Source organism: Equus asinus, chromosome 8, assembly GCF_041296235.1.
Source record: "Equus asinus isolate D_3611 breed Donkey chromosome 8, EquAss-T2T_v2, whole genome shotgun sequence".
Classification (NCBI taxonomy): domain Eukaryota; kingdom Metazoa; phylum Chordata; class Mammalia; order Perissodactyla; family Equidae; genus Equus; species Equus asinus.
Window position 1 is genome coordinate 33,037,768 of NC_091797.1, and position 24,710 is coordinate 33,062,477.

The 24,710-nt window shown below is 50.2% G+C and overlaps 2 protein-coding genes across 5 annotated transcripts; both read left to right on the forward strand.

Annotated features, from left to right (window-relative positions):
- Positions 1-667: 667 nt before the first annotated feature.
- Positions 668-15,527, forward strand: ABHD16A (abhydrolase domain containing 16A, phospholipase). 4 transcript variants are annotated; one of them, XM_014831650.3, is made up of 20 exons: positions 668-921; positions 1,922-1,978; positions 2,693-2,759; positions 3,005-3,091; positions 6,432-6,517; positions 8,523-8,596; positions 8,783-8,905; positions 10,325-10,439; positions 10,536-10,637; positions 11,933-11,996; positions 12,419-12,468; positions 12,835-12,958; positions 13,405-13,509; positions 13,725-13,788; positions 14,191-14,247; positions 14,382-14,444; positions 14,581-14,657; positions 14,742-14,840; positions 14,940-14,986; positions 15,193-15,527. In XM_014831650.3, the coding sequence occupies exons 1-20, from the start codon at positions 790-792 to the stop codon at positions 15,274-15,276; spliced, it is 1,677 nt and encodes a 558-aa protein (XP_014687136.1). In that variant the 5' UTR covers positions 668-789; the 3' UTR covers positions 15,277-15,527. The 4 variants fall into 4 exon arrangements, with proteins under 4 accessions (XP_014687136.1, XP_044632202.2, XP_044632204.2 ...); XM_044776267.2 differs by having other exon boundaries at positions 716-921; positions 8,704-8,905; XM_044776269.2 differs by lacking the exon at positions 2,693-2,759 and having other exon boundaries at positions 721-921; positions 8,704-8,905.
- Positions 15,528-20,066: 4,539 nt separating this feature from the next.
- Positions 20,067-24,661, forward strand: LY6G5C (lymphocyte antigen 6 family member G5C). The gene is made up of 3 exons (XM_014831660.3): positions 20,067-20,311; positions 21,935-22,102; positions 24,364-24,661. Exons 1-3 carry the CDS (start codon positions 20,191-20,193, stop codon positions 24,516-24,518), a joined length of 444 nt encoding a protein of 147 aa, XP_014687146.1. The 5' UTR covers positions 20,067-20,190; the 3' UTR covers positions 24,519-24,661.
- The last annotated feature ends 49 nt before the right edge of the window (positions 24,662-24,710 follow it).

The following is a 24,710-nucleotide window of genomic DNA, read 5'->3' on the forward strand; positions in this document are numbered from 1 at the left end:
AGTAAAAAGCTAAAGGGTTTAGATATTATGTAGGTGTAAAGTACAGAGAAAAAGAAAACAAACAGGTATATCTATTAAGAAATAGAATACATATTACCATTTCAGTCAAAGATCCTCTACGCTGTATAACACTATTCTAAATTTGCTCTTTATCTTTCACTTACTTGATCATTAAATTTTATGTTTTTGAATTTTATATAATGCTGTCATGTTGCACGTAATCTTCTGTGGCTTTCTTTTTTCCCACTCGACATTACGGTTTTAAGATTTGTCCACGCTTAAGAGCGATTAATTCATCCATTTTCTTTTTACCAGTATTTCACACATCTTAACAATACTGAGTCTTCCTACCCATGACCATGGTGTAAGCCTTCGTTTACCTCTTTCAAAACTTCTGTAATTTTCTTCATAAAATCTTGCATTTTTGTTTGAGGTATTCCCAGACACCTTACCACCTTTTTTGTTGCTCTTGTCAAGCGCTCCTAATCTTCCCCCTCGTTCCCACTATCTTTTCAAATATTAAAAGATAGAAAAAGTGATTTAATTATATGCCCGATAACTTTCTAACTCTCCGCGTTCCAAACGCCTCCAACTAATTTCTGACCACTGCTGTACCCGTAGGTCCGACTGCACGAAACCCTTCTCAAGAAGCGCTGAAAATGTCTCGACTGGCACGAGGCGGAGCCGGTACGTGCTGACGTCAAGGGCACGCAACACCTTAGAGGCCGGGGGAGGGCGGGGCCGGCAGGGGGATCTGCTGCTGGAAGAGCAGCGGCCCGAGCGGGGGTCATGGCGAAGCTGCTGAGCTGCGTCCTAGGCCCCCGGCTCTACAAAATCTACCGGGAAAGGGACTCGGAAAGGGCCCCGTCCGGCGTCCCTGAGACTCCAACTTCAGTCACTACCCCCACTTCCAGCTCCTGGGTGAGTCGAGTTCTCCCCTGGTCAGAAACATGGTACGGCCCAAACCCCTTTGCGGCCTTTGCTCCCCAGAAGGGCCTATTACTGGAAATCGGGGGAGCCTGCTTGTCAAGCCAGTTGTCCGCAAAGTCTGCGCTCTTTGTGCTTCCTGGGTTAAAGTCACGCCTAGGGACCAGCCGCTCCTTTATCGCTGTTTGCCACCGCTTTCTCCTTCCGACTACCACTCCTTGCTTTTTCCTTTTGCGACCCCCAACGCTGTCTGTCGTGATGCCTGCCGGTCCCAGTTGACTCAAGTCCTGGAAGAGACCTGCGCGGATTAGGGAGCTGGATGATTTTGCCGTCAAACTCTCTGTTTCTTCTTACTGAGTGCCTGCCCGGTTCCGTTTTATCTTCCGTCTACCCTGGCCTTGAATTTCAAAATGACTTCTTCAACATATCATGTGTCCGCCGCTCCCCACCCCACCCCTCAACTTACCCTGGAGACCCCAGGGTCTTTGCATTCATAAAAGCTGGGGGTGGTGGTAGGCTGTGCTCCTAAATTCTCTACCTTTTTATCAGTTGTCTCAAATTATGTTTACTCTCCCCTACAAACGGCCCACCCCCAGCCACATTCTCTTTCTTCATCATCCTATTCTTATTTCTGATGCTTTTCTTTCCTTTTTAAAGTTGTTATGGTGTCTTTCCTTTCTTCTCTAACCCCTTTCCCTGTATGCGCACGCCCACAATCCATTTCTTGTGGGTTGTGAAAAAGGAGCAAAAGTCGTCCAATGTTGCTTTCACTTTTGTTTCCAAGCCCAGCCCCCTGTGTTTGTTTTCATGGTCTAGGGTGGGAAATCATGTTTGGAGGGCAGTGGGGAAGAGGGGCTTCTTTGAGAGCCGGGGATGTCCCAGGAGAGAGAGCTTTGAAGGCTAGAACCAGAGGACACACATCAGGGCTTCCAAAAGGGAAGGGGAAGGACTTAGCAATTGCCAGGGTGCTTAATGCGGCCATCTGTTTTGGCAGGAAACATACTATCAGCCCCGTGCCCTGGAGAAACATGCCGACAGCATCCTGGCGCTGGTATGTCTGCCCTAGCATCTGGGACTACTGCATCTTTTCAGACCCAGCTGCCCTCCTGAACTTTCTCCTTCCCAGCTCAGGGAGAGGCAGCGTCCCCGGGGGCGGGGGATGCTCTGGGCTCTGCAGCAGACCTCTCCAACACACGCACATAGACACGCTCTCGAGCTCACATACTTTGCACTCTCTTTTGGCATGTGCACCGCTTTCTCTGGGGCAGCCTGGGCCATGAGGATAAAGTATTTACTCTTGGGACCATCCGCAGGTGCTGAGTCCTGCAGTCCCCAGTGACCTGTCCTCCCTGGCAACTAACTTCTTTGGCTGCAGAGACAGCTGTTCTCTCTGGCAGGGTTCCTGTGGTGACGTTTGTGCATCTCTTGGGGACCAGGTCAGGGGCTGTCCTGAGCAGGGCCGATTGAAAAAGCTTGATTAACTTGAGCAGAAGGAGAGGCTGGCTTTCAAATGCGATGAAATTATGTCTGGAGAGGATAAGAGGAAGAAAATAGACCTGTACCTACTTTTCCCAGCCTCCGTTATGCTCTGACACATTGCTTTTCAACAAATATTGAGCACCTATTGTGTGCATGATGTTATGCACAAAATAGGTACTTGATGTCATATCCCTCAGGTTATCCACTTTGCTTAGAGCCTAGGCCCAGAAATGCAGACCTCTGTGTCTGTGTGTATTGATTGCTTGTCTCTGTCTCTCTGCTGCAGGCTTCAGTCTTCTGGTCCATCTCTTATTACTCCTCTCCCTTCGCCTTCTTCTACTTATACAGGAAAGGTCAGTGTGGTTTCAAAGGTGGTGGGACAGGAAACGGGCAGGTTGTTGGCAGATGAGCCAACTCCCTAAAGAGGAAAGGGGACCTGTGGAGGACGGCTTGGCTTCCCTCTTCCATCAGGCATCTCCTTCCTCAGAGGATGTGGCTGTTCAAAGAGAGGGTGTGGGGTGGAGGATGGGGCTGAACTGGGAAGAGGAGCTGAAGGGCAGTGGGGAAAGCTTCTCACATAGTCCCTCTCTCCTCCCAGGTTACTTGAGTTTGTCCAAAGTGGTGCCGTTTTCTCACTATGCTGGGACATTGCTACTGCTGCTGGCAGGCGTGGCCTGCCTCCGAGGTAGGTAGAGAGGGAGCCTGGTCTGGATCTATCCAACACTGGGTTAATATTTATTAAGTACCTTCTGTAAATACCACTTTGTGTTGTGCTCTGAGGGGGAATAACTGAGAATGGTCAAGGCATGATCTTGTCCTTAAAGGGCTTGAGTTGTAAATATGAAAAAATAAGTAGCAGAGAAGTTTGCTATTATCTGGAAGAGATGCATATACCCTACAACAAATCCATATATATATTTGTAAGAATCCTAAACTGGAAACAACTCCATGGCCACAAATAGTGGTAGGAAGGATAAGTACATTGTAAGGTGGAGTCCTACAAGGGAACAGGAGGCAGCAACGCAAAGGGACAAACTAGAACTACACTCACAATGCAGATGAATCTCACAAACGTAATGTTGAGTGAAGGAAGCTGACCACCAAATAATTTATGCGGTATGTTTCCATTTATATAAAGTTCAAAAGGGATGCTTATATAAGTGGCAAAACACTAAAGTAAAATGCAGGCATGGTTGTCTTGAAAGTCAGGAGAGGGTCCAGCCCAGTGGCCGAGTGGTTAACTTCGCACACCCTGCTTTGGGGCCCAGGGTTTCGCTGGTTCAGATCCTGGGTGCAGACCTAGCACCGCTCATCAGGCCATGCTGAGGTGCCATCCCACATAGCAGAGCCAGAAAGATCTACAACTAGAATATACAACTATGTACTGGGGGCTTTGGGGAGAAGAAGAAGAAGAAGAGGAAGAAAGAAAAGATTGACGACAGATGTTAGCTCAGGGCCAATCTAAAAAAAAAGAAAGTCAGGAGAATGATTACCTGAGACAGGGAGGGAACAGGATGGGGAAGATTCCTGGTGGAAAGTGGCTTTATTTTCTTTCTTGACCTGGGTGATGTCACATGAATGTTTGCTTTATATTTTTTAAACTGAATGTATGTTTTATATATGTATGGTATATATCATAATTAAAAAATGAAGAGACAGGGGCTGGCCCGGTGGCGCAGCAGTTAAGTGTGCACGTTCTGCCTCGGTGGCCCGGGGTTCACCAGTTCAGATCCTGGGTGCGGACATGGCACCGCTCGGCAAGCCATGCTGTGGTAGGTATCCCACATATAAAGTAGCGGAAGATGGGCATGGATTTAGCTCAGGGCCAGTCTTCCTCAGCAAAAAGAGAAGGATTGGCAGCAGATGTTAGCTCAGGGCTACTCTTCCTCAAAAAAAAGAAAAAAAAAAGGAGAGACGAACCAAATCGTTGTCCCCTGGCGGGTGCACATGATGAAAATAGGGTGAGGGGGATGCTTCAAGAAGGGAGTGGTGAGCTCAGGAGCTGGTGGCTGCAGTTGGGTTCAGTCTGGGGTGAGGACCTTCTGCCTGCGGTGTTCTGCCTCCTGATCTCCATGGGGCTGGGCTCTCTCAGAGAGGCCTTCCCTGACCACCCTGTCTAAAAGTAGCTCCCACTACTCGGTTTTGTCTCAGTTTTTTATTTTATTTTATTTATTTATTTATTTTTTTGAGGAAGACTGGCCCTGAGCTAACATCCGTGCCCATCTTCCTCTACTTTATATGTGGGACACCTACCACAGCATGGCTTGCCAAGCGGTGCCACGTCCACACCCAGGATCCGAACTGGCGAACCTTGGGCTGCCAAAGCGAAACGTGCAAACTTAACCGCTGTGTCACCGGGCTGGCCCCTATTTATTTTTAATTTGGAAAAAAAATTAAATACAGAAAAATCTAGAGAAAAAATATCAAAAAGAACTAAAATCCTTATGTTTTGTCATACTTGCTTCAAATACCTTTTGTCAATAAAATATTAAATAAAGCGTTACAGATAGAGTGGGCCTTTCCATTGGAACCTTCCCCAGTCCCATGTTCCTGTTCCCCTAGAGGTAACCGTTGTCATCTGGGGTGGTTTTTTTCTGGTCCGTATTTTTATACTTGTATGAAGTATATACCTCATTTCATCAAATCTAAGCTGCTATGAATTGTAAAATGCATACTTATTTCAGAGTTTTCAAATGTGGAAAAAAACCCACATCTTAGAATCTATGAAATATGGTAAGTATAAACAATATATAGCATTTTTTTGTGCATTTTACATTTTTGGCACAAATGGTATCACTCTATACAAATCATTCTTCAGCTTGCTTCATTGTTTGGCATCTCTCCCCTTGATGATACATAGCATTCTGGTTCATTCTGGTTTTCTTTTCTTTTCTTTTTTTTTTTTCTTTTGAGGAAGATTAGCCCTGAGCTAACTGCTGCCAATCCTCCTCTTGTCGCTGAGGAAGACTAGCCCTGAGTTAACATCCATGCCCATCTTCCTCTACTTTATATGTGGGATGCCTACCACAGCATGGCGTCCCGCGCGGTGCCATGTCTGCACCTGGGATCCGAACCGGTGAACCCCGGGCTGCCAAAGCGGAACGTGCGCACTTAACTGCTGCACCACCGGGCTGGCCCCTGGTTTTATTTTCTTTATAGCACTTACCCTTCTCTAAAATTTTCTTGTTTACTTGTTTATTGTCTTTCTCTAGCCCCACCTCCCCACCCCAACCAAAGTGCCAGCTGTCTGAGAGCTAGGACCTGTGTGTCTCATTTCCTGCTCTCTCTCAGGTTAGAACAGTGCCTGGCACATGACACCTGTCAGGTCAGCAGAATCAGAGAAGTCAGGGTTTGAGACTCCTTGGCAGGGAAGGGAGAGTGGGGCCGAGTGAGGAGAGAATAGAGCTCACTGTTGATAATGGCTCTCCTTTCAGAGAGGGAAGTAGAATGGAGGCAGGGAGGAGCAGTCCAGGAATTGGAAGGAGACATGGACGGACCCAGGAAGCAGAGGAAGAAGGAATTTTGAGGGACAGGAAGAGTGCTGAGTGGCACAGAGGACGGAGGAAGAGTACTTGGATTCAGTGAGGAAGTAATTATGGGGCAAGAGCAAGAGGCTGCTGAGCCGGATCGCAGGAGTTACAACATAGAAAAGAGAGAGAAGCAAGTGCCAGAGAAGGTGGCACCGAAAAGAAGCAAAACCCAACGTTTGCAAGGGTGAATAGTGAGGTTTTGTGACAGTGTTTTAAGACTAGGGAGAGAGAACATTCTGGAGGGTGGAAGATCGCTAGTCTATAGAGAAACAAATGGAAGAAGCTAGAGAGGGAGACTCCTGTAGCCACTTGCTGGATATGGAGGAAGGAGGTCTGCTCAGGTCTCTTATTTCCCCAGATCCTGGCCCTCTGTTCCTGTTGCTCTCACTTCTCCTTCCAGGGCCTTCTCCTTGCCCATCTCCAGTTCTCTTCCTGAAACCTGCTCATCTTGCTTCCCAGTGTTCCTGACACTATTTCCTGTCCTTTCTCCTCTAGGCATTGGCCGCTGGACCAACCCCCAGTACCGGCAGTTCATCACCATCTTGGAGGCAACACATAGGAACCAGTCTGCAGAAAACAAGGTGAGAGGTTCCAGGAATGTGCCAGACAGCTGCCCTGGCAGCAGCCTCCTCAGTTGCCTCCCCAGGGCACCGGGCAGTGGCTTCTGCCAGGGGGAGGAGGTGTGCTGTGCCACGCACCACACTGGGTGTTTGCTCGCACATTGCTGTATCCCTTCTCTCCTCCACAAGTGAACTGTCCGCCTGAGGAATTTTTCCTCCCCTACCACTTATAATGGAATATTCTGCTAGAGCAATCCTCCGCCTCTCCACCTTCCATCCACAAGAATTGTCTAGACATTGAAACATTCCACAGTGTTTCTTAGACGGGAGTTTTTTATCACAGCAGCTCAGTTCTGTAAATGTTTGTTTATTTTTGTTGTATGCATTAAACACCATGCTAGCTTTGTTTGGGGATGGGACAAGATGGACAAGTGTGTCCAGTCATGTTCCCCGGGAGCACAGCGTGGCGCCAGGAGAGAGAAAAGCCAGGGCACAGTGTCCTTGGATTTGGGCCAGCCCAGGCAGTGCTGCAGGGTGATTATCTTTGAGAGGGGGCTTTAGGGCCCTATGAAGCTCTTTCCTGTTACAAAGGGGTTTCTGGGATCAAACAGCTATGACCACTATCATCATATTACTGGTTGCTCCACACCGCCATTTATGGAGCTGTGTAAGGATGCTCTGCCATGCCGCTGTCTGACGCATTTTACATACACCCTTTCTAATCCTCACAACCACCGCATGAGGTGGTGTTATTACCCTCCAGTATACATCTGAGGAAACAGAGGCAAAAAGAGGTTAAGTGACCCCGGCAGAGTCACAGAGTAAGAAAGTGGCTGAGTCTAGGTTCGAGTCCAGGTCTGAGCGGAGTCTGCCTGAAATTTGCTTTTCTTCATTTTGTTTTGTTTTGCCATTTATGTTTTTGTACAATTTTCCTATTGCTCTCTCTTAGCCAAGTTATTTTTGAAAATGTCAAAAAATTTCTATGACAGAAAATAAAAAACAACTCTCAAAATAGAGTGCTGGGAGCTCTGGGAGTGGGGAAGGAATATAGCAGAGTCTAAGACACCACTCCCGCCGCCCTCAAAAGGCATGTGCACCGACTCAGTGGGGTGACCGGTGGCACAGAAGGTCTGGATGGCATCACCGGCCCGTGGCTGCAGGTGTTGAGGGAAAGGAGGTGGCTATGAGGATGGAACAGTCAGAGAGGGCTTCATCCAAGAGGTGGCCCTGATGCAAAGGAACCACCGTGGGCGTGACTTCCCTCCTTCCCTTTCACCCAGCCTTGAGACAATCATTTTGGTCCTCCAAGACAGCATCATGTAAAGGACCCAGGTGGGAAAGGGAGTGTGACCAGCCAATAGCCCCTCCACCTCCTCCCTCAGAAGCACCAGTATCTCCAGCCACCTCTTCTGGGGGCGGGTCAATCTTAGATTTTGGAAAAGTGAAGAGTGTTCTTTTCCTCTTCTGGAAGAAGGAAGACAGCCAGTCTATTTTTTTTTTTTAAAGAGTGGCACCTGGGCTAACAACTGTTGCCAATCTTCCTTTTTTTTTTTTTAAGGATTGCCACCTGGGCTAACAACCGTTGCCAATCTTTTTTTTTTTTCTGCTTTATTTCCCAAACCCCACCCCGTACACAGTTGTATATCTTAGTTGCACGTCCTTCTAGTTGTGGGATGTGGGACGCTGCCTCAATGTGGCCTGACGAGCAGTGCCATGTCCGCGCCCAGGATCTGAACCCTGGGCCACCGCAGTGGAGGAGTGTGCGAACTTAACCACTCGGCCACAGAGCCGGCCCCAGACAGCCAGTCTTGATACCTCAGAGGGCATCGTCTCTTGCCTGATTTTTCTGGCCATGTCAGAGCTTTCCATCTGAGAACTGGGAGGGTATTGCCCTCTGTTTGTCTCCCCATGATGTGTAGGGGCCAGTCCCCTGGATGATGAGGGTGTCAAGGGTGGGTAGGTGGGCCTCCCCAACTTCTCAATTCCCCTTTTCATCCCCTCCTCTTTCTCTCCCTGCCCACCATAGAGACAGCTCGCCAACTACAACTTTGACTTCAGGAGCTGGCCAGTCGACTTCCACTGGGAAGAACCCAGCAGCCGGTGAGGCCCCAGTTCTTTCGCTCCATCCCTGCTCTGCCATATCCCCAGCCTCCATCGCACTCTTGGGCCCCAGTGCCTGCCTTCCAGCACCCTCTCCTCGTTCCTAGACCCCACCATCCTCCGGACCTCAGATGTCCAGCTTGCTGCTCCTGACCCCATCCTCCCCTGCATCTTTCCATTCCTCAGGAAGGAGTCCCGAGGGGGCCCTTCCCGCCGGGGTGTGGCCTTGCTTCGCCCAGAGCCCCTGCACCGGGGGACAGCAGACACCCTCCTCAACCGAGTCAAGAAGCTGCCTTGTCAGATCACCAGGTGCGAGCAGCAGGGAGGAGAAGCCAGCTGGGGTGGAGAGGACACAGGGCGAGGGCTCTGAGACTGGGGGCTCCATTGTAAGATAGCTGTCATTTGTTGGGCCTAGTGCCATGTACTTTATGTTATTTGTGGCAGAGTTGTTTTTATCCACATTTATGTGTGAAGAAAAGAGGCTCAAGGAGGTCCAGAGTCTCACAGGTGGTGAATGAAGAGCTGGGAAATCAACAGTTTTGTCTGACGCAAAAGCTCTTTCTCTGAGGCTGAAAGGGAAGAATGAGGTTGGGAGTGCAGAGGGCACACATAGCTTTAGCTGAAGCAGGGTCTCATGGTGGCTGTGTCCCTGTCCTGACCCCTCTGCTCCTTGGTTATTCCACCTTGAGTGAACTACAATTTCTGCATCCGTAAGTAACCCACCTCATAGGCTTGGTGAGTTTGAGTAGGGTAACGTATTCTGAAGGGCTTCCACCTCACCTGGGGGCCTGAGAGCACACGGCAAAGCCCAAGTAAACGGTAGTTGTGGGTACTGATGACATCAGAAGTCACAGCTGTAACCATTCGTATCTTACAGTGGAGCAGATGCGTGGGAATTTTCTATTGCTGGGGGCCAGGAGGCAGGCTCTGAGATACCAAGGAAGGGCTGGATTCAGTGGTCGGTTGTTGACAGTGTGCTGTCTGGTCAGAGGGGCAAGCCAAATGTGGGGTTTTCAGGGGGATGGTGGATGGGGTTGTACAATGTTGTTCTGGGGACATATCCTACTTCAAGATTAACTGGAAGTAGTCAGTCGTCTTTTTCAGGAACAGCACCTAGCACACGTTATCTGTCTAGAATAGTACATTCATTTGGTAAATGGTTAATAAGCTCCTGCTCTGTGCCAGGCCCTGGGCACTTACTACGTGGCAGATGTCGGGCATATCGCAGTGAACAAACAGCCAGGCCCCTGCCCCATGGAGTTTACGGTCTAGTTTGGTGTCTTTCAAACTATGGATCTTGACCCATCAGTGAATCTTGAAATCAATTTAGTGAATTATAATTGTCATTTTTTTTAAAGTGTTATTTATTTGGGGACTTTTAATAAGTTGTGTTTATACATTAACAGAAACATATTTGATACTAACTTTGCTTTTACTTATAGTATATAAAAAGTATTATTTCATAAAGCTTCCAGCATTATATGTGCATATGTGTGTACTGGGCAACAATGTAAAATGTGTATCTTAGAAAGGTCGCAGTAAAATCAAGTACAAATAGCTTGAAAAACACCAGCCTTATACATATATTGTTTCATTAAGTCCTGAAAGAGGAGAAGGAAGCTGTGAAGGTCAAGGGTGAAGCAGACCCCAGAGTCTGTGAGTGCTAGGGCTGGGGGGTCCCTGGGCCCCACTGGGGCTGCGGGTTCCTTAACCCAATGTTCCCCACAGCTACCTGGTGGCGCACACCCTGGGGCGCCGGATGTTGTATCCGGGCTCTGTGTACCTGCTCCAGAAGGCCCTCATGCCTGTGCTGCTGCAGGGCCAGGCCCGGCTGGTGGAAGAGGTGAGGCTCCCCTGCCCCTGCCCCCCCGATGGCCCTTCCCCCTGAAGGACGTGGCCTCCTGGCCCTCACACTTGGCTGTTGCATCTTCCCACTCAGTGTAACGGGCGCCGGGCAAAGCTGCTGGCCTGTGACGGCAACGAGATTGACACCATGTTTGTGGACCGGCGGGGGACCGCTGAGCCCCAGGGACAGAAGCTGGTGAGAGGGAGCAGGGGGCCCAAAGGTAGAATGCGGGGAGGGCACTGGAGGTTCTGGGGATCCCAGTTCTACAGCAGCCCTAAGGAAGCACAGCTGGAGATATTCCCATCTCCTAGCTCCACCCCGAAGACCTGCTGGTGTAGGAAAACCCTGCAAGAGGGAAACAGATGAAGTAGGACCAAAAAGTAATCACTGTGGTAGTCACCACTTAGATGGCACTTACCATATGCAAGGCATGTATTGAAATGCTCACAACAACCTTGTAAGATAGGAACTATTTATATTAGCCCGTTTCACAGATGATGAAACTGAGGCACAGAATAACTTTCCTAGATCACACAGTTAGTACGTAGTAGTAGAGCTGGGATTTGAACCCAGGCAGCCTGGCTCCAAAGTCCCCTAAAGCAGCCCTGGAAAGAGTCCGAAGCCAGCAGTCCAGGGGGAGCTGGGTTCTAGTCCTGGCTCTGCCTGGCTGCTACAAGTGCATGCGAGTCCCTCCATCTCTGAGCTTCGGCTTGGCGCACCATGGAGTTAGAGTTTATCTAATGGAATTAGATAACGTGGAATTAGAGTTTATCTGACCATAAGACTAGAGCCTCGAGAGGGAGAGGGAAAGCTATTGGCATACTACACCAAAGAAACAGTCCCAGAGGGCCGGCCTGGTGGCGCAGTGGTTAAGTGCGCATGTTCCGCTTTGGAGACCCAGGGTTCACAGGTTCAGATCCTGGGTGCGGACATGGCACCGCTTGACAAGCCATGCTGTCGTAGGCGTCCCACATATAAAATAGAGGAAAATGGGCATGGATGTTAGCTCAGGACCAGTCTTCCTCAGCAAAAAGAGGAGGATTGGCAGATGTTAGCTCAGGGCTAGTCATCCTCAAAGAAAAAAAGAAACAGTCACAGGAAAAATAGACCCAAAACTAGAAAGGAAAAAAAATATCCATAATCCCATTCCTAGTTTGGTGTCTTTCAAACTATGGATCTCTTTGGTGGACACCAAAGATATCCACCTGGTGGACTTGCAAGGAAAAATGGACACTGTGCTGAGTGGTTGAGGAATTCAACTGGAATCATTCCTCTTCCTCTGAGGGCCCAGTTTGTTAAGCATTTGCATCCACTCTGCTTCTCATTTTGTGGGCCTTGTGTAATGGGAAGTTCCATTCTCTTGGAGAGAATAGGAGCGCGCTCTTTCCTCTACCCCGCAAAGCTCCCACAGGCTGCCTTCCCTGCTATGAGGGGACTTCTCAGTCCCAACCTGGCTCCTTCTCAGCCCACCCTCCTGCCTTCTTCCCTAGGTCATCTGCTGTGAGGGGAACGCGGGCTTCTATGAGGTGGGCTGTGTCTCCACGCCTCTGGAAGGTAGGCCTGTGACTCAGCACTCTTATCTCTGCTCCTTGGAATGGAATGTCCCCACCTTCCCACACTGATATGACCTCCCCTGGCCTGGCTACTTTTTCTGGGGGAGGATTGAGACCCTCACCTTTGGGGAAAAGTCCCCTCCTCATTTGCTTTGCTAACCTTAAATCTCTCCCCTTGGGCTGTGTCCCTAACCTAATTATGCTCTTCATTCTTTCCAACCCCCTTTCACCCCCTAATCACCCATCTCTCCCTTCTGCTGCCTCAGAACCTCCAGTGTCATCCCATTCTGGGATGGCTTAGAGTTATTTACCTCTGAGTTGGCGGGTGATAAGAGCCTCAGTGTCCTGCTGCTCCTTCCCCCAGGGCTGGGGAGTGGGTATGTGGGCCATGAGGTGCCAGCCCCTCCTCCCTCTGTGTTCCAGCTGGATATTCAGTCCTGGGCTGGAATCATCCAGGCTTTGCTGGAAGCACGGTGAGCCCCTCTCTGGAGTCCCCTCCTTGTCTTGAATTATGGTCTGTCTCCCTGTGGTCAGCCACTGGAGTGAGGGAAATGGGTACATATTTCTGGAGGGGCTCCCACTCACCTGGGACCTGAGTGCCAAGGGCAGGGGAGCCACACCCCTTCCTCAAAGCAGGGGTTGGCAGGAGGGAGGAGGTGCATCTCACTGTAAACAGCTGGTTTCTGGAGAGAACAGTTTCTCCCACCCCCCTTTTCTTCTGTGCCTTCTCTGTCTGTTGCAGGGTAGCTGCAGGAAGGGTCCATGCTGGGAGGGTGCGGGTGGCCAGCAAGCTGGCCTTTCGCACTGACCCCCTCCTGCCTTTGCTCTTCCTCCTACAGGGTGTGCCGTTCCCACAGAATGAGGCCAATGCCATGGATGTGGTGGTCCAGTTTGCCATCCACCGCCTGGGCTTCCAGCCGCAGGACATCATCATCTATGCCTGGTCCATCGGTGGCTTCACTGGTACCAGCCTCCTTCCAACCCCACTGTAGACACATTCCTGGCACCCCTCCTCAGGAGAGGTGGGAAAATGCACTGGAGGCCCCGGAGTGGGGTGGAGACTTAAGGAAGGAGAGGATGGAGGTGGTATCTTTGAGTGGGTCTGGAAGAAAGTGTCCTATTTGTATACACTTCACATTTCCTTTCACCCATGTGCCTGATTATTAAAAGAAGCAGAGCAGGGTCCTGGGGTGGGGAGATCAGGGAAGTGAATGTTTCCTGTGTATTGTCTTTGATACATCTCGATGTTCTCTTGCCGCCCTCTCAAGAGGGTGCCCTGGCCGAGTGAAATGAGGGGTTAAGGAGAGACCTAGGAGGATGGGGTCAGCCTATGGGGTCACCGGGACAAAGGCAGGGGTGGTGGGCAGGAACCCCTCGGTCCTCATCCTTCTTCCCTGTCCTGGTACCAGCCACGTGGGCAGCCATGTCCTACCCAGACATTAGTGCCGTGATCCTGGATGCCTCCTTTGACGACCTGGTGCCCTTGGCCTTGAAGGTCATGCCAGACAGCTGGAGTGAGTGCAGCTCCCAGGCTGCCCTTCCAGGGAAGGGGTGGGCTGGAACTGGGAGGTTTGTAACTGGAGATGGTTCCTTTTCTGTCGGTGGGGAGTGGGTTGCCCTATTGTTGAGAAGCAGGAGGACTCCCCTATCTGGGGTCCTCAACAGTGGGGACCTTTGTGTTGGGCAAGGGCTTTGTCTCTGCCATCTCTTCACTTTTATCCCACTCTAGGGGGCCTGGTGACCAGGACCGTGAGGCAGCATCTCAATCTAAACAACGCGGAGCAGCTGTGCAGGTGAGGACATGCTAGTGTCTAGCATATCACACCCTTTCCCCACCTCACCCCCGTATGGGTTCTGCTGGGTGTTCAAACGCTGAAATTAGTACTAAAGTGCAAGTTGGTAAATGGTCACTGTCTACATCCCCTGAGTAACCCTGCCACCACCGCAGCTGGCCCAACCCTGCCCAGGTACCCTAGGACCCATGATCTGGCAACCAAAGGGCTAATGCCTGACACAGCAGGGATCTCCCAGCAAGGCCCGACTGAGCAATGCCCAGTCTTAATATTCTGACTCTCACCCCTGGGTGAAGGACTAGCCCATAGGGCCCTGCTATTGCAGGGGTAAGAATGCAACCTGGGCCAGTTGTCACCTGTCTCCCTCTGAGTTCTCCCTCCCTACTACTCTGTCCTCTGAAGGTACCAGGGCCCTGTGCTGCTGATCCGAAGAACCAAGGATGAAATCATCACCACCACGTGAGTGCCTGGGAACCTCTGCCCTCCTGGATCCAGAGAGTGCCCCTCCCACCTCTGCCCACAGAAACCCAGGTATCCAGACCCTTCCTCCCCAGCCTCCAGCCTCTCCAGTGTCTATTCTTCTCACCCCCCAGGGTTCCTGAGGACATCATGTCCAATCGAGGCAATGACCTCCTGCTGAAGCTTCTGCAGCATCGGTGAGAGCAGTGTGTATGTGTGTGTGTGTACACACACACGTACACACACCAGCACAGGGAGGGAGAGGAGGAGGTTCATGGATGAGGAATGAAGAGAAGCCGGTCCTGACCTCCAGTCCTGACACTCCCTCTGTAGGTATCCTCGTGTGATGGCAGATGAGGGTCTTCGAGTGGTGAGGCAGTGGCTGGAGGCCTCCTCACAGCTGGAGGAAGGTGAAATGGGATCTGGTGAGTCTTTTGGGTGGGGGCTTGGCAAGGCCAGGTTGCTGACGGACCCTCATCTCTCTCTCTGACCAGCTTCAATTTACAGCCGATGGGAAGTGGAGGAGGATTGGTGTCTGTCTGTCCTTCGCTCCTACCAGGCAGAACATGGGCCTGACTTCCCCTGGAGTGTGGGTAAGGAGGCCCTGGGGCAGGAGAGACAGTTGGGAAGAGCCCAGGAAAGGGATGAATACCCAGATGCATGGCCTGTGTTTGAGTGCCTCTCCTCTGCAGGGGAGGACATGAGTGCAGATGGAAGGCGGCAGCTGGCTTTGTTTCTGGTGAGTTCAGGGGTGGGGAGCGTGAAGGGGGTGCCTGAATGGCCAGGAGGTGCATGTGAGGCTTGGGAACAGGGAATACCCTGTAGGTACTGCAAGTGGCAGCTTTTACAGAGTGAGTGGTGGGTTCGGAGGGTGTGTCGAGGTGTCCAGGGGCTGTTGCTCATTGCAGTGCTCTGCACCCCACCTGTCCTGCCCTCTTTCCTCAGGCTCAGAAGCATCTGCAGAACTTTGAGGCCTCACACTGCACCCCATTCCCAGCCCAGAACTTCCAGATGCCCTGGCACCTCTAGGGACCACACTGGGACTCATTCTGGAAGAATGGGATGCGAGGAGACATGAGGAAGGACCCTCTTATTTGTGATTTTCTGTGTTCCATGTTGCTGTTTATAGTTTGTGGAAAGTGGGGGACCATCCCCCTTCTCACTGTTCCTTTTGCACGTTTCCCCTCATCCATCCAGCAATACCTAACCTTCCCCGACACACATCCTGCATTAAATGAATGGATTATTCCTAATAATTAATAAAAAGGTATTTTTTCTACCGGCTGGCTAACTGTGTGACTTCCCAAGTGTCCAGGGAGGCAGGGGCTGGTAGTGGGGAGAGCTGAAGCCCGAAAGGACTGGGCTTTCAGAGGCCCCAATTCCAGATGGCCAGTTTAACCCTCCCCATCTCTGCTGTCCCCCCAGGCCTTCAGCCCCCAACCTGAGCTATTCTCATGCGAGGGGTCCCCAAGCTTCACCTGGTAATGTCACCACCAGTGAGGCTCCCTGGCCCCTGCCTCAGTCCTTGCTGCATTTAACCCTCTAGGAGCCCATGGGCTGCCCCCTCTTGCTTCCAAGTCATGAACTTTGTTATTTACAAAGTGTTCTCTAGTACCTGCTTTCACCATCTCAGCTCCTTTACCCATTTCCAGGTCTAACCTGCATGGTTTCACCATCAGTACTCCGGATTTTCTTTGCTCGGCTCTTGCTATTCCCATGGGGAGTGAGGAACGGCCTGCTCCCCGTGTCTTATGCAGCAAACCCTGCACACCCCCTTCACCATGTCATCAAGTCTCTCTCCTCACATCCCTTTTGCAGTTCAACAAACACAGGGCCTGCCAGGGACTGAGGGCTGGGTGCCAAGGACTCATGTCCTCCCAGAGCCACATTTTGCCTTTTTGGACAGCTGTTAGAAGAAAATCCTTAGGTTGAACCTGAGGAAATTGGTTCCCTGTAATTTCTGTCCTACTTCTAATCCTTGGACCTCATGGAACAGAATGAATCCCTCTCCCACCCATGAGCTGCCTGGCCACCTTCTTCGCTTGGAAACCTCTTTTGCAGATGAAACACCTCAGCTTTATTACTTATAGTCCACTGTTTTGCACAAGATGCTTAACGTGGGCAACAATGTTCTGATGTCCTGGATACAGTCCCTGGCTAATTCCAGTGTCTCCTCCAACTCCAGTGCATAAAGCTCCTCTGCAATCCCCAAGGCAGAGGCTGTCTGCCCCCGCCAGCTCAGCAGCTCAAGGGGAGGCATTCTGAGTCTCTGTGGGAAGCGGTGATCTAGGACTTGTCAGGTGATATGACACTTGATATTTGGGGTTGAAAGAGAGGAGGTGGCCACAGCTCCAAAATGTTCCACCCTTAGCAAATACTTGAGAGCTGATACTGGCACCTTTCTCCTCCTCTCTAGGTTCACAGAACCTGCCAACTTTCTATAGAAGGGTTTCTACTCAACTAGAGAAATCTCCGCAAGAGGATCTGTAAGCATAAGTTGTCAAGCATAGCTCCCCCTCAAACGCATTTGCCAAAATAGTTGGCAAAAAGCATGGTACATGGGGGTATATGAGAAAACTCTGAACTGCTCTCTGAGGTTCCTGATTCCTAATAAGTATACCCCACGTCAGTGCTCTTCAGTGTTAGTACGTTCTTCTCTGATTTGTTCTCTAGATAGTTACACACAGAAAAGCACCACTGCTCAGTAGGAACACTGAATAATTTATAATTTTGGCTTAGTTTCTCAAAAGGCCCAGAGGAAAAAAAGAGTGACATTTCTTCTGTTTTAGATATTCTTTAAGAGCTCATTCTAGTGCCTGCTTGGGTAAATAAATAAACAGTTGTATGTTTCATTCTTAGGACTGGTAGAAACTATAGAAGATTGAAGCTAAAAGCATTACCATTCAGGTGCACTTCCTCTACCTTTTGGCTTAAAGCTGTAGATGATCCATATTTTATGTTGTGTGTGATTAAAATATCTTATTAAAAAGCTACCACATTTTTAAGAGTATTTCAGTTATCACTGTTAGATTGGACAACCATGAAAATTCCCCACTAAGTGCATATCAATAGTGAAGAAAACATAGCAAAAAGAGACATATGCTCTTCTTGATATTAATAGCAAGAGTTAAACATTTTCCAAGTCCAACTAGAGTAAATGACCAATGCTTCCTACTACCTGCATAGGGTTCACATTTACTATTTTCGCGGGATTATCACAGACCACTTGGAGTATATACGTAGTACGTCATGATTTACCCTGTGCATTTAGATGTGTGGAATATCTGTATCTGCTATTGGAAGTTATTTTCTGTAATGGACGGGAAAAGCAGTATTACTGCCTCTGGGCCCTCAACCCCCAACCTCACAGCAACTACTCTTCCCACTGCATGCATCTGTCCACATGGCTAACTTTTAATATGTATATTTTTACATTAAGTAAATTCTTAATCAGCCTCTCTTGTTTAGATTGTACACATCATTATATCGGACATTCTTGTAACTACTGTGTGATCGATAGGATTCCTGTAAGAAATTCTGTTTTTTAAAAGAACGAAAATACCACGCTGAGAGAGGTGACATATCCCTCATTAGTGGGTGATCACTCTATTTACAGGATCTTTAAAACAAGTACATTTTTAACAAACTAAGGTGAATAAAGGCACAACTAAAAACCGTCAACAACAACAACAACAAAGATACCCTCTCTAGTTTCTTTCCAGACTGCAGCTCAGGGCCGCTCCCGTTCAAAACTTGGCTCTCGCCTGGCGTGTTATCTATAGCCCCGTCCCACTCCCCTAACTGTGGCATTCCATCCTCAGGCCCAACCTCCTTTGTTTCATACGGCTGCTGACCCCCAGGTATCCCCTTTCCCGGGGGAGGGGCATTTAGCATGGATGGCGTCATAACTGCTGTCACTATGGCAACTGATGCAACGCCCCGCCTCTTCACCCCAGGAATGCCTCCAAGGAGCCGTCACCATGGCAACGAGCTCCCGAGGCTCGTAGTGCGTACTGGCCGCGCCCTGCCGCGTGGACAGGGGAGGAGCGAAACGAAACAAGGGCGGGATTAATGACCCTGAGGCCACTGCCCTTCCGAAGAAGTCCCGGCCCCGAAATACCAGCGTGTTTTCCCTCCCGCTACCCTGAGAGTCTTGGGCGCTGTAACTCCGCAGCAAATCCTCCTGGACCACTCAGGGCGACCCCTTCAGGGAGCCCAGCCTCAGCCACCCACAACCCCCTAGCCCTTGGCCTTTTAGCTGCGGTTATGTTCGAGAGAGAGTTTTAGAGGGCGCTGAGAGATTGCCTTCTGCCTCCCCTTTGCCCTCTTCGCTTCAAGAGGAGCCCCCGCCCTCTGATTCGTTTTGTCTATCACTCTGTCACTCATTGAGCAGACATTTATCTAGGTGCCAGGCGCTGCTCCCCAGTTCTCCATTACTTTGCCTTTCCTCTAATCCAATTTTCTTATTTCATTCATCCCAAGGTTCTCGCGGGGCGCGCATTGGCGTGCGTTTTCCTCTCGTGTTTCTTCTTTCTCGGCCGTCTTTCTTAGCGCCTGTCTCCGTCCGTTTCTTCCCATCTTCCCCATCAGCATGGAGACCAGAGGATTCTTGGATAGTCTGGGACGGTAGCAGGGAGCCCCTCCTGCAGGACCCCGCCACAAACCTCTAGACCGGACATCGGAGCAGATGGTTCGCTCTTGGGCCCCGAGGATCTCTCATAGTCCACCGACCATTAAAGTAAAAGCTCTAGTCTCTCACAGACAGACTGACGTAGCGAGGTGTGGAGAGAGCAGGCGAGGGAGGGAGCCCTGCAGACCCGCATTAGAGTCTGCAGTGAGTGAGAGCACCTGGGGCCCGCCCGCGGCCGCTCATTGGTTGCTTCGCGGTCTCCGGAATCCCGGCCTGGGAGGGATGATGGCGCCACAGCGCCACCTTCCGGGGAAGCCGCGTAGTGCTCTGAGTATCCGCTGGGGCCGGATGCCTGAGTCCCGACGCGGGGCACGCCCTTGGCAGGTTTCTTGCCAGCCTCCCGGCGGAGAGCTGAGCTTGGACTGGGGGCCGCCCCCGCGTCCTGCCCGGAGCTCTGAGGTGCAGTCAGGCGCAGAGAGCGAGAGCACAGCGCCGGAGACTGTGGGCGCCGGAGATCAGACCCATTGACCTGCAGCTGAGCTTAGGCTGGGCGGGAAAAAGGGGACACAGGGAAAGGCTCTGTCTTCCCGCAACCCACAGAAAGCACTGGACTGACCACGGTCACTCCAGACCTAGGTGTCCTCACTTGTCGATTTCTGATAGTGCCATCTTGGAAAATAGTATCAGTTACCCTCTTCTGCAATCCTATTCCCCTTCCTCACCCCACATTCACTCTAACTCCAAATCTGTCGTCTTCCTTCTAAATCTATCTCAAATTCATTCACTTGTCTTCCCTGCCTCTCTTCTGCGAGACCAGGCCGCCATCTTGTGACTAGACTCGGGAATAGCTTCCTAACTGGTTTCCTGGCCTCAGTAATCTTTTATGAACAGAAACCTAAACATGTTACTCCTCTGTTGAAATCCTTTGGTCAGTAGTTTCCACTGCCCAGGCGCTCCCGGGAAGCACTCTGCCCCCTCCCCTCCCTTTGATCATTGCTTGTTGACTTGTCTCCCCCACTAGACTGTGTGCTCTGTGAGGGCAGGGGCTTTGTACAACCAGGGACCAACACCTGATGCAATGATTCAATAAACATCTGTTGAATTAATATGAAAGATCCCCCCTGATTCCTCTGTTGCTGGGCCCCTGTCCCCAAACCAGGATGTAGGGCCCCAGAGTGGCCGTGGGTGAGGACACTCTGTCCCTGGCTGTTCTGGCACTGATTTCTATCCCAAACAGGTGTTGCCTCTCTCCTTCCTCTTGGTCAAATTCTCTTCCAGCAATATAAGCCCAAACTGGAGGCTGGTGGACAGTCATGCATTTTATGGCAGGCTCTGCAGGTAGCCGGGGTCTTGGGCCCCTGGGCCTCCACAGCATCCCCCAAGCCCTGTACATGGTCCTTTTAATAGTGTCGGTCATGAAGAGCTTGGTGTTTGGTAAGTGGCTCTAAGGGATCAGAAGGGTCTCATGGTCAGCTGGATGTACCACGTGTCTGGGTACATCTGCCTAGGATGCTCAGGTAAACCCAGGCAGGAGGAAAGATGGGATGGTGGGCTTGGTGGGACAATGCCTGGGAACTGATAATGAACTGATGTTCACTCTGAGGGAGATTTCTTAGTGACCACCCCAGGGCTGTCTCACTCAAGAGCAGTGACTTGAATGGAGATACCTGAATGGAAGCAATGGAGGAGATACTTGAACGGAGATTTGAAGATTCAAATCTGAGGGCAACACAGAATAGAGAGGGTTCAGGGAACATGCTAGATGACAGCACCAGGATGCACAGGGTAGAACAAGGCTGAATCCAGCCTGATAACCTCCTCACTTTGCTGCAAAGCATCCTCTACGTAGAAACAGGATTCGAAGTGTTTGTTCAGTATCTGCCTCATGCCCAGGGTTCTGCTGGGTCTGAGGACTCATTAACATGTGGTCTGGGCCTGGGAGCAGAGGAAGAGGGAGATTTGTATGCATGTAGTTGGGGGGAGCTTTGGTGGACAAACTTTACTGGAAGTCTGTTCAGTGATAGGACCACCAAACGAAGAATGCGGGCCTGGGCTGCTTGAGGTCTCCTGTCTACACAAAGCAGAGTTTCTTCCTGTCCTGTGCTGACACACTCTTGTTTTTCCTACCGAACATTATCAGTTAAGAAAGCATATTCAGGGGCCAGCTCTGTGGCATAGTGGTTAAGTCCTGCATGCTCTACTTCGGCAACCCAGGTTCGCTGGTTCAGATCCTGGGCACTGACATACACCACTTGTGAAGCCATGCTGTGGCAGCATCCCACACACAAAATAGAGAAAGGCTGGCACAGATGTTAACTCAGGGCTAATCTTCCTCAAGCAAAAGAAAAAAAAAGAGGTGGCGTAGTGGTTAAGTGTGCATGCTCTGCTTCAGCAGCTTGGAGTTTGTGGGTTCAGATCCCAGGTACGGACCTACATACCACTCATCAGGCTATGCTGTGGCAGCATCTCACATACAAAATAGAGGAAGATTGGCACAGACTATTAGCTCAGAGATAACCTTCCTCAAGCAAAAAGAGGAAGATTGGCAACAGATGTTAGCTCAGGGACAATCTTCCTCACCAAAAAAAAAAGGACGAAGATAGACAATAGACATTAGCTCAGAGCGGCTCTTCCTCACCGAAAAAAAAAAAAGAAAAAAATTCAAAAGAGAGTCCAGGGGTGGGTGAGGGACTGTGAAACCAAGTCCCAGAGGAAGAACAGTCCTAACAGGGCTGCTCAAAGCTGGAATGGGCTGCCTTGGCCTGATATTTGAACTTAGAGGCTTGCAGAGTGCGGGGCACATGTTAGCCCCTCAAATACATGTTGAATGAATGAGTGAATGAATTAACAAGTGCCTCATTTCAGGAGGTATAAGAGCAGAGAATGGGGATTTTTCACGAAGGACTAAAGCTTCTGATGGAAGATTAAGCCAGATGGTTTTAAAGAATTGGTGATTTTACAGTTTTCTGAGATGGGTAGGTGGGGAGGGAAAAGTAGGGTTGACCAGCCTGGAAATTAGGTGGACAGGGGTTTGGGGTCAGTGCCTCTCTGTTTTAGGTAAATTTGATCTTGTCAATCAAGAACCCCCTCATCCAGTTCAGTACCCCAAATACCTGCGCTGCTATCGATGCCTCTTGGAGACCAAGGAGTTGGGGTGCCTTCTGGGATCTGACATCTGCCTCGTCCCGCCTGGCAGCAGCTGCATGACTCTCTTCATAAAGAATGGTAAGCTGCCTTTCCCCATCCACCTTTGGCCTGCTCCATTCCTGAACTGACTCTCTACCAGCCTTCTAAGCTGCACCCTAAGTCTGGTTCCCACAACCCTAAGATACTGTTCATCACTGTCTTTCTCTTTCCTCTCCTTCAGAGCCACTGTCTCCACGTATTCCCCCTTCCCTCAAGCCCACAGCCGACTGGTTTCCACCCTCTTCACAGCACTCAGCCTTATAGGGGACCCTTGAGGTCACTAGACCCACTGGCCTTGCTTCAGGCTGCCTTCTCCCCATCTGTTAGCACTAGTTCCTGCCAACATTACTCTTCTACATCTTCCACTGCTTCTTCCCAGTCTCCTTCTCTGAGTCTTGCCTTATTCCCCTTGGCCCCTAACGGTTCACGTTCACCAAAGTTTAGGCCTTTGCTGTCTTCCTGCTTTACTCTCCCCAGAGAATTTTATCTGCTTCCTTGGCTTCAACCAGCAGCCACACACTGCTTCCTCTTGAATATGAATGTGAGGCCAAACTGTCATGTCACATTGCCCTCTGGACATCTCCACCTCATTTTCAACTTGCCAAAAGTCGACCACATTGGGGTCTGCCCCGTTGCGTAGTGGTTAAGTTCACGTGTTCTGCTTCGGGGGTCTGGAGTTGGCAGGTTCAGATCCCGGACAGACCTAGCACTGCTCATCAAGCCACGCTATGGCAGCGTCCCACATAAAACAGAGGAAGACTGGCATAGATGTTGGCTCAGCAACAATGTTCCCCAAGCAAAAAGAGGAAGATTGGCAACAGATTTTAGCACAGGACCAATGTTCCTCATTAAAAAGAAAATCGACCACATTCCCTTGTTCCTCAGGCCTGCTCTCCCAGCTGATCCCTCACCCTTTTCAAGTTAACAAACAGATAACACATAGTGTGTGCCAGGCCCTGTTCTAAGCACTTACAACCCTCTGAGGTGGGCATTATTATCCCCACCCTACAGAGGAGGAAACAGAGGCATAGAAAGGTCAATAACTTGCCCAAGTCTCCTAGAGGCTGAGTCACAATTTGTGATGGCTCCAGAGATGGTGCTCTTAACAAGCATGGCATGGAGCTGTGTTTGTCAAATCCTTTCATTACACTTTTTATTTGAGGAAGATTAGCCCTGAGCTAACATCTGCCAATCCTCCTTTTTGCTGAGGAACACTGGCCCTGAGCTAACATCCATGCTCATCTTCCTCTACTTCATATGTGGGACACCTACCACAGTATGGCTTGCAAAGTGGTGCCACGTCCACACTGGGGATCTGAACTGGGGAACCCTGGGCCGCCAAAGCGGAATGTGCACACTTAACCGCTGCACCACTGGGCCGGCCCCTCATTACACTTTTTAAATAACTGATGCATAGACATTGGTCAGTATCAGAGTATTCAAGGGTGGCAAAGAAAAGCCTACCTCCCACTCCTGGCCCAATCCACACATCCCAGGCACGAACAACAAAGCCACTCTTTTTACTTTCTTAATTACCCTTTCTATGATCTTTTATGTACATCCCACCCTATACAAATATGCTGTTTACTCCTTTTTCACTTCTTTTTTCCCCCACAAACAGTAGCATACCACTGTAAACGCTATTCTGCACTTGCTTTTTAAACTTAACTCTTACGGGAGCTTAATGTTTCCCTATCAGTGTGTAAACAGCTTCCTTGTTCCATTGACCGCTGCTTAGTACTCCGTGCCATGGGCACGTCAAAGCCAATGGATCCATCCCACTATCGATGGACCTTTACGTTGCTTCTAATTTTCCTCTCACTCAAGCACAGCAGTAGTGAACATCCCTGTACACGGGCACAAAGATTGTTCTTCCCCTCTAACAAATATAATGGCAGCAGAGATATCATCTTCTCAATTACTTTTTGTTCCATAAAATAAACAATAAACACCTCCTCTCTACAATCCAGCCTCCAACTCATCTCCCAACTTTTTCTTACATGGTCCTGCCTGAAGTGCTGGTTTGCTCCACTTTGCTCCACAAGTCCCAAGTCAGCCCCCTGCCACTGTATTTCGAATGCATCTTTCCCACCAACCTTCCATGGGAAACTTCCAGAGTTCATAGCTGGTGACCCCCTGGCACTCCCTGCCCTTGCCCAGTTCCAAGAATCTCTGCATTTTGGGGGTCTAGGAAAGGATGTGGGGTCAGTGATGATAAGTCCACGTGGAGTGAGGGGATGGGAGGGTTTGAGGCTTTGCCTGGGACCTCCGTATCACTGGTTGCTGCCGTCCCTCCCCAGGCAGTGGTTCTGACATCATGGTGAGTGACTGTCGCCGCAAGGAGCAGCTGAGTGATTGCTCATATACCCACTCTTCTCCGGTGTTTGGCTTCTGGATATACTCTCAATGCTGTTTCCTGGATTTCTGCAATAACCCACAGAACAGAGTGTTCTAAATTCCCTAGAGCGTCTGCAGAGACCTTTGGAGTAAATCCTGCCAGTTTCCAGCCATCCTCCTGATCTCCACCCGGGCTCAGCCAGGACAACTTGCAGTCCCTTCCACCAGCCCTCCCTGCCTCCCTCAAGTTACCGGATCCCAGCCCCATCTGCCTCCTGGTTGACGCCCCTCAACATCCCTACTCTCACTC

Coding starts and splice junctions, on each gene's coding strand:
- ABHD16A (XM_014831650.3), top strand. CDS start 790: ATGGCGAAGCTGCTGAGCTGCGTCCTAGGCCCCCGGCTCTACAAAATC. Junction 922..1,921: donor CCCCCACTTCCAGCTCCTGG/GTGAGTCGAGTT, acceptor CTGTTTTGGCAG/GAAACATACTATCAGCCCCG. Junction 2,760..3,004: donor CTTCTACTTATACAGGAAAG/GTCAGTGTGGTT, acceptor CTCTCCTCCCAG/GTTACTTGAGTTTGTCCAAA.
- LY6G5C (XM_014831660.3), top strand. CDS start 20,191: ATGCATTTTATGGCAGGCTCTGCAGGTAGCCGGGGTCTTGGGCCCCTG. Junction 20,312..21,934: donor CATGAAGAGCTTGGTGTTTG/GTAAGTGGCTCT, acceptor TCTCTGTTTTAG/GTAAATTTGATCTTGTCAAT. Junction 22,103..24,363: donor GACTCTCTTCATAAAGAATG/GTAAGCTGCCTT, acceptor GTCCCTCCCCAG/GCAGTGGTTCTGACATCATG.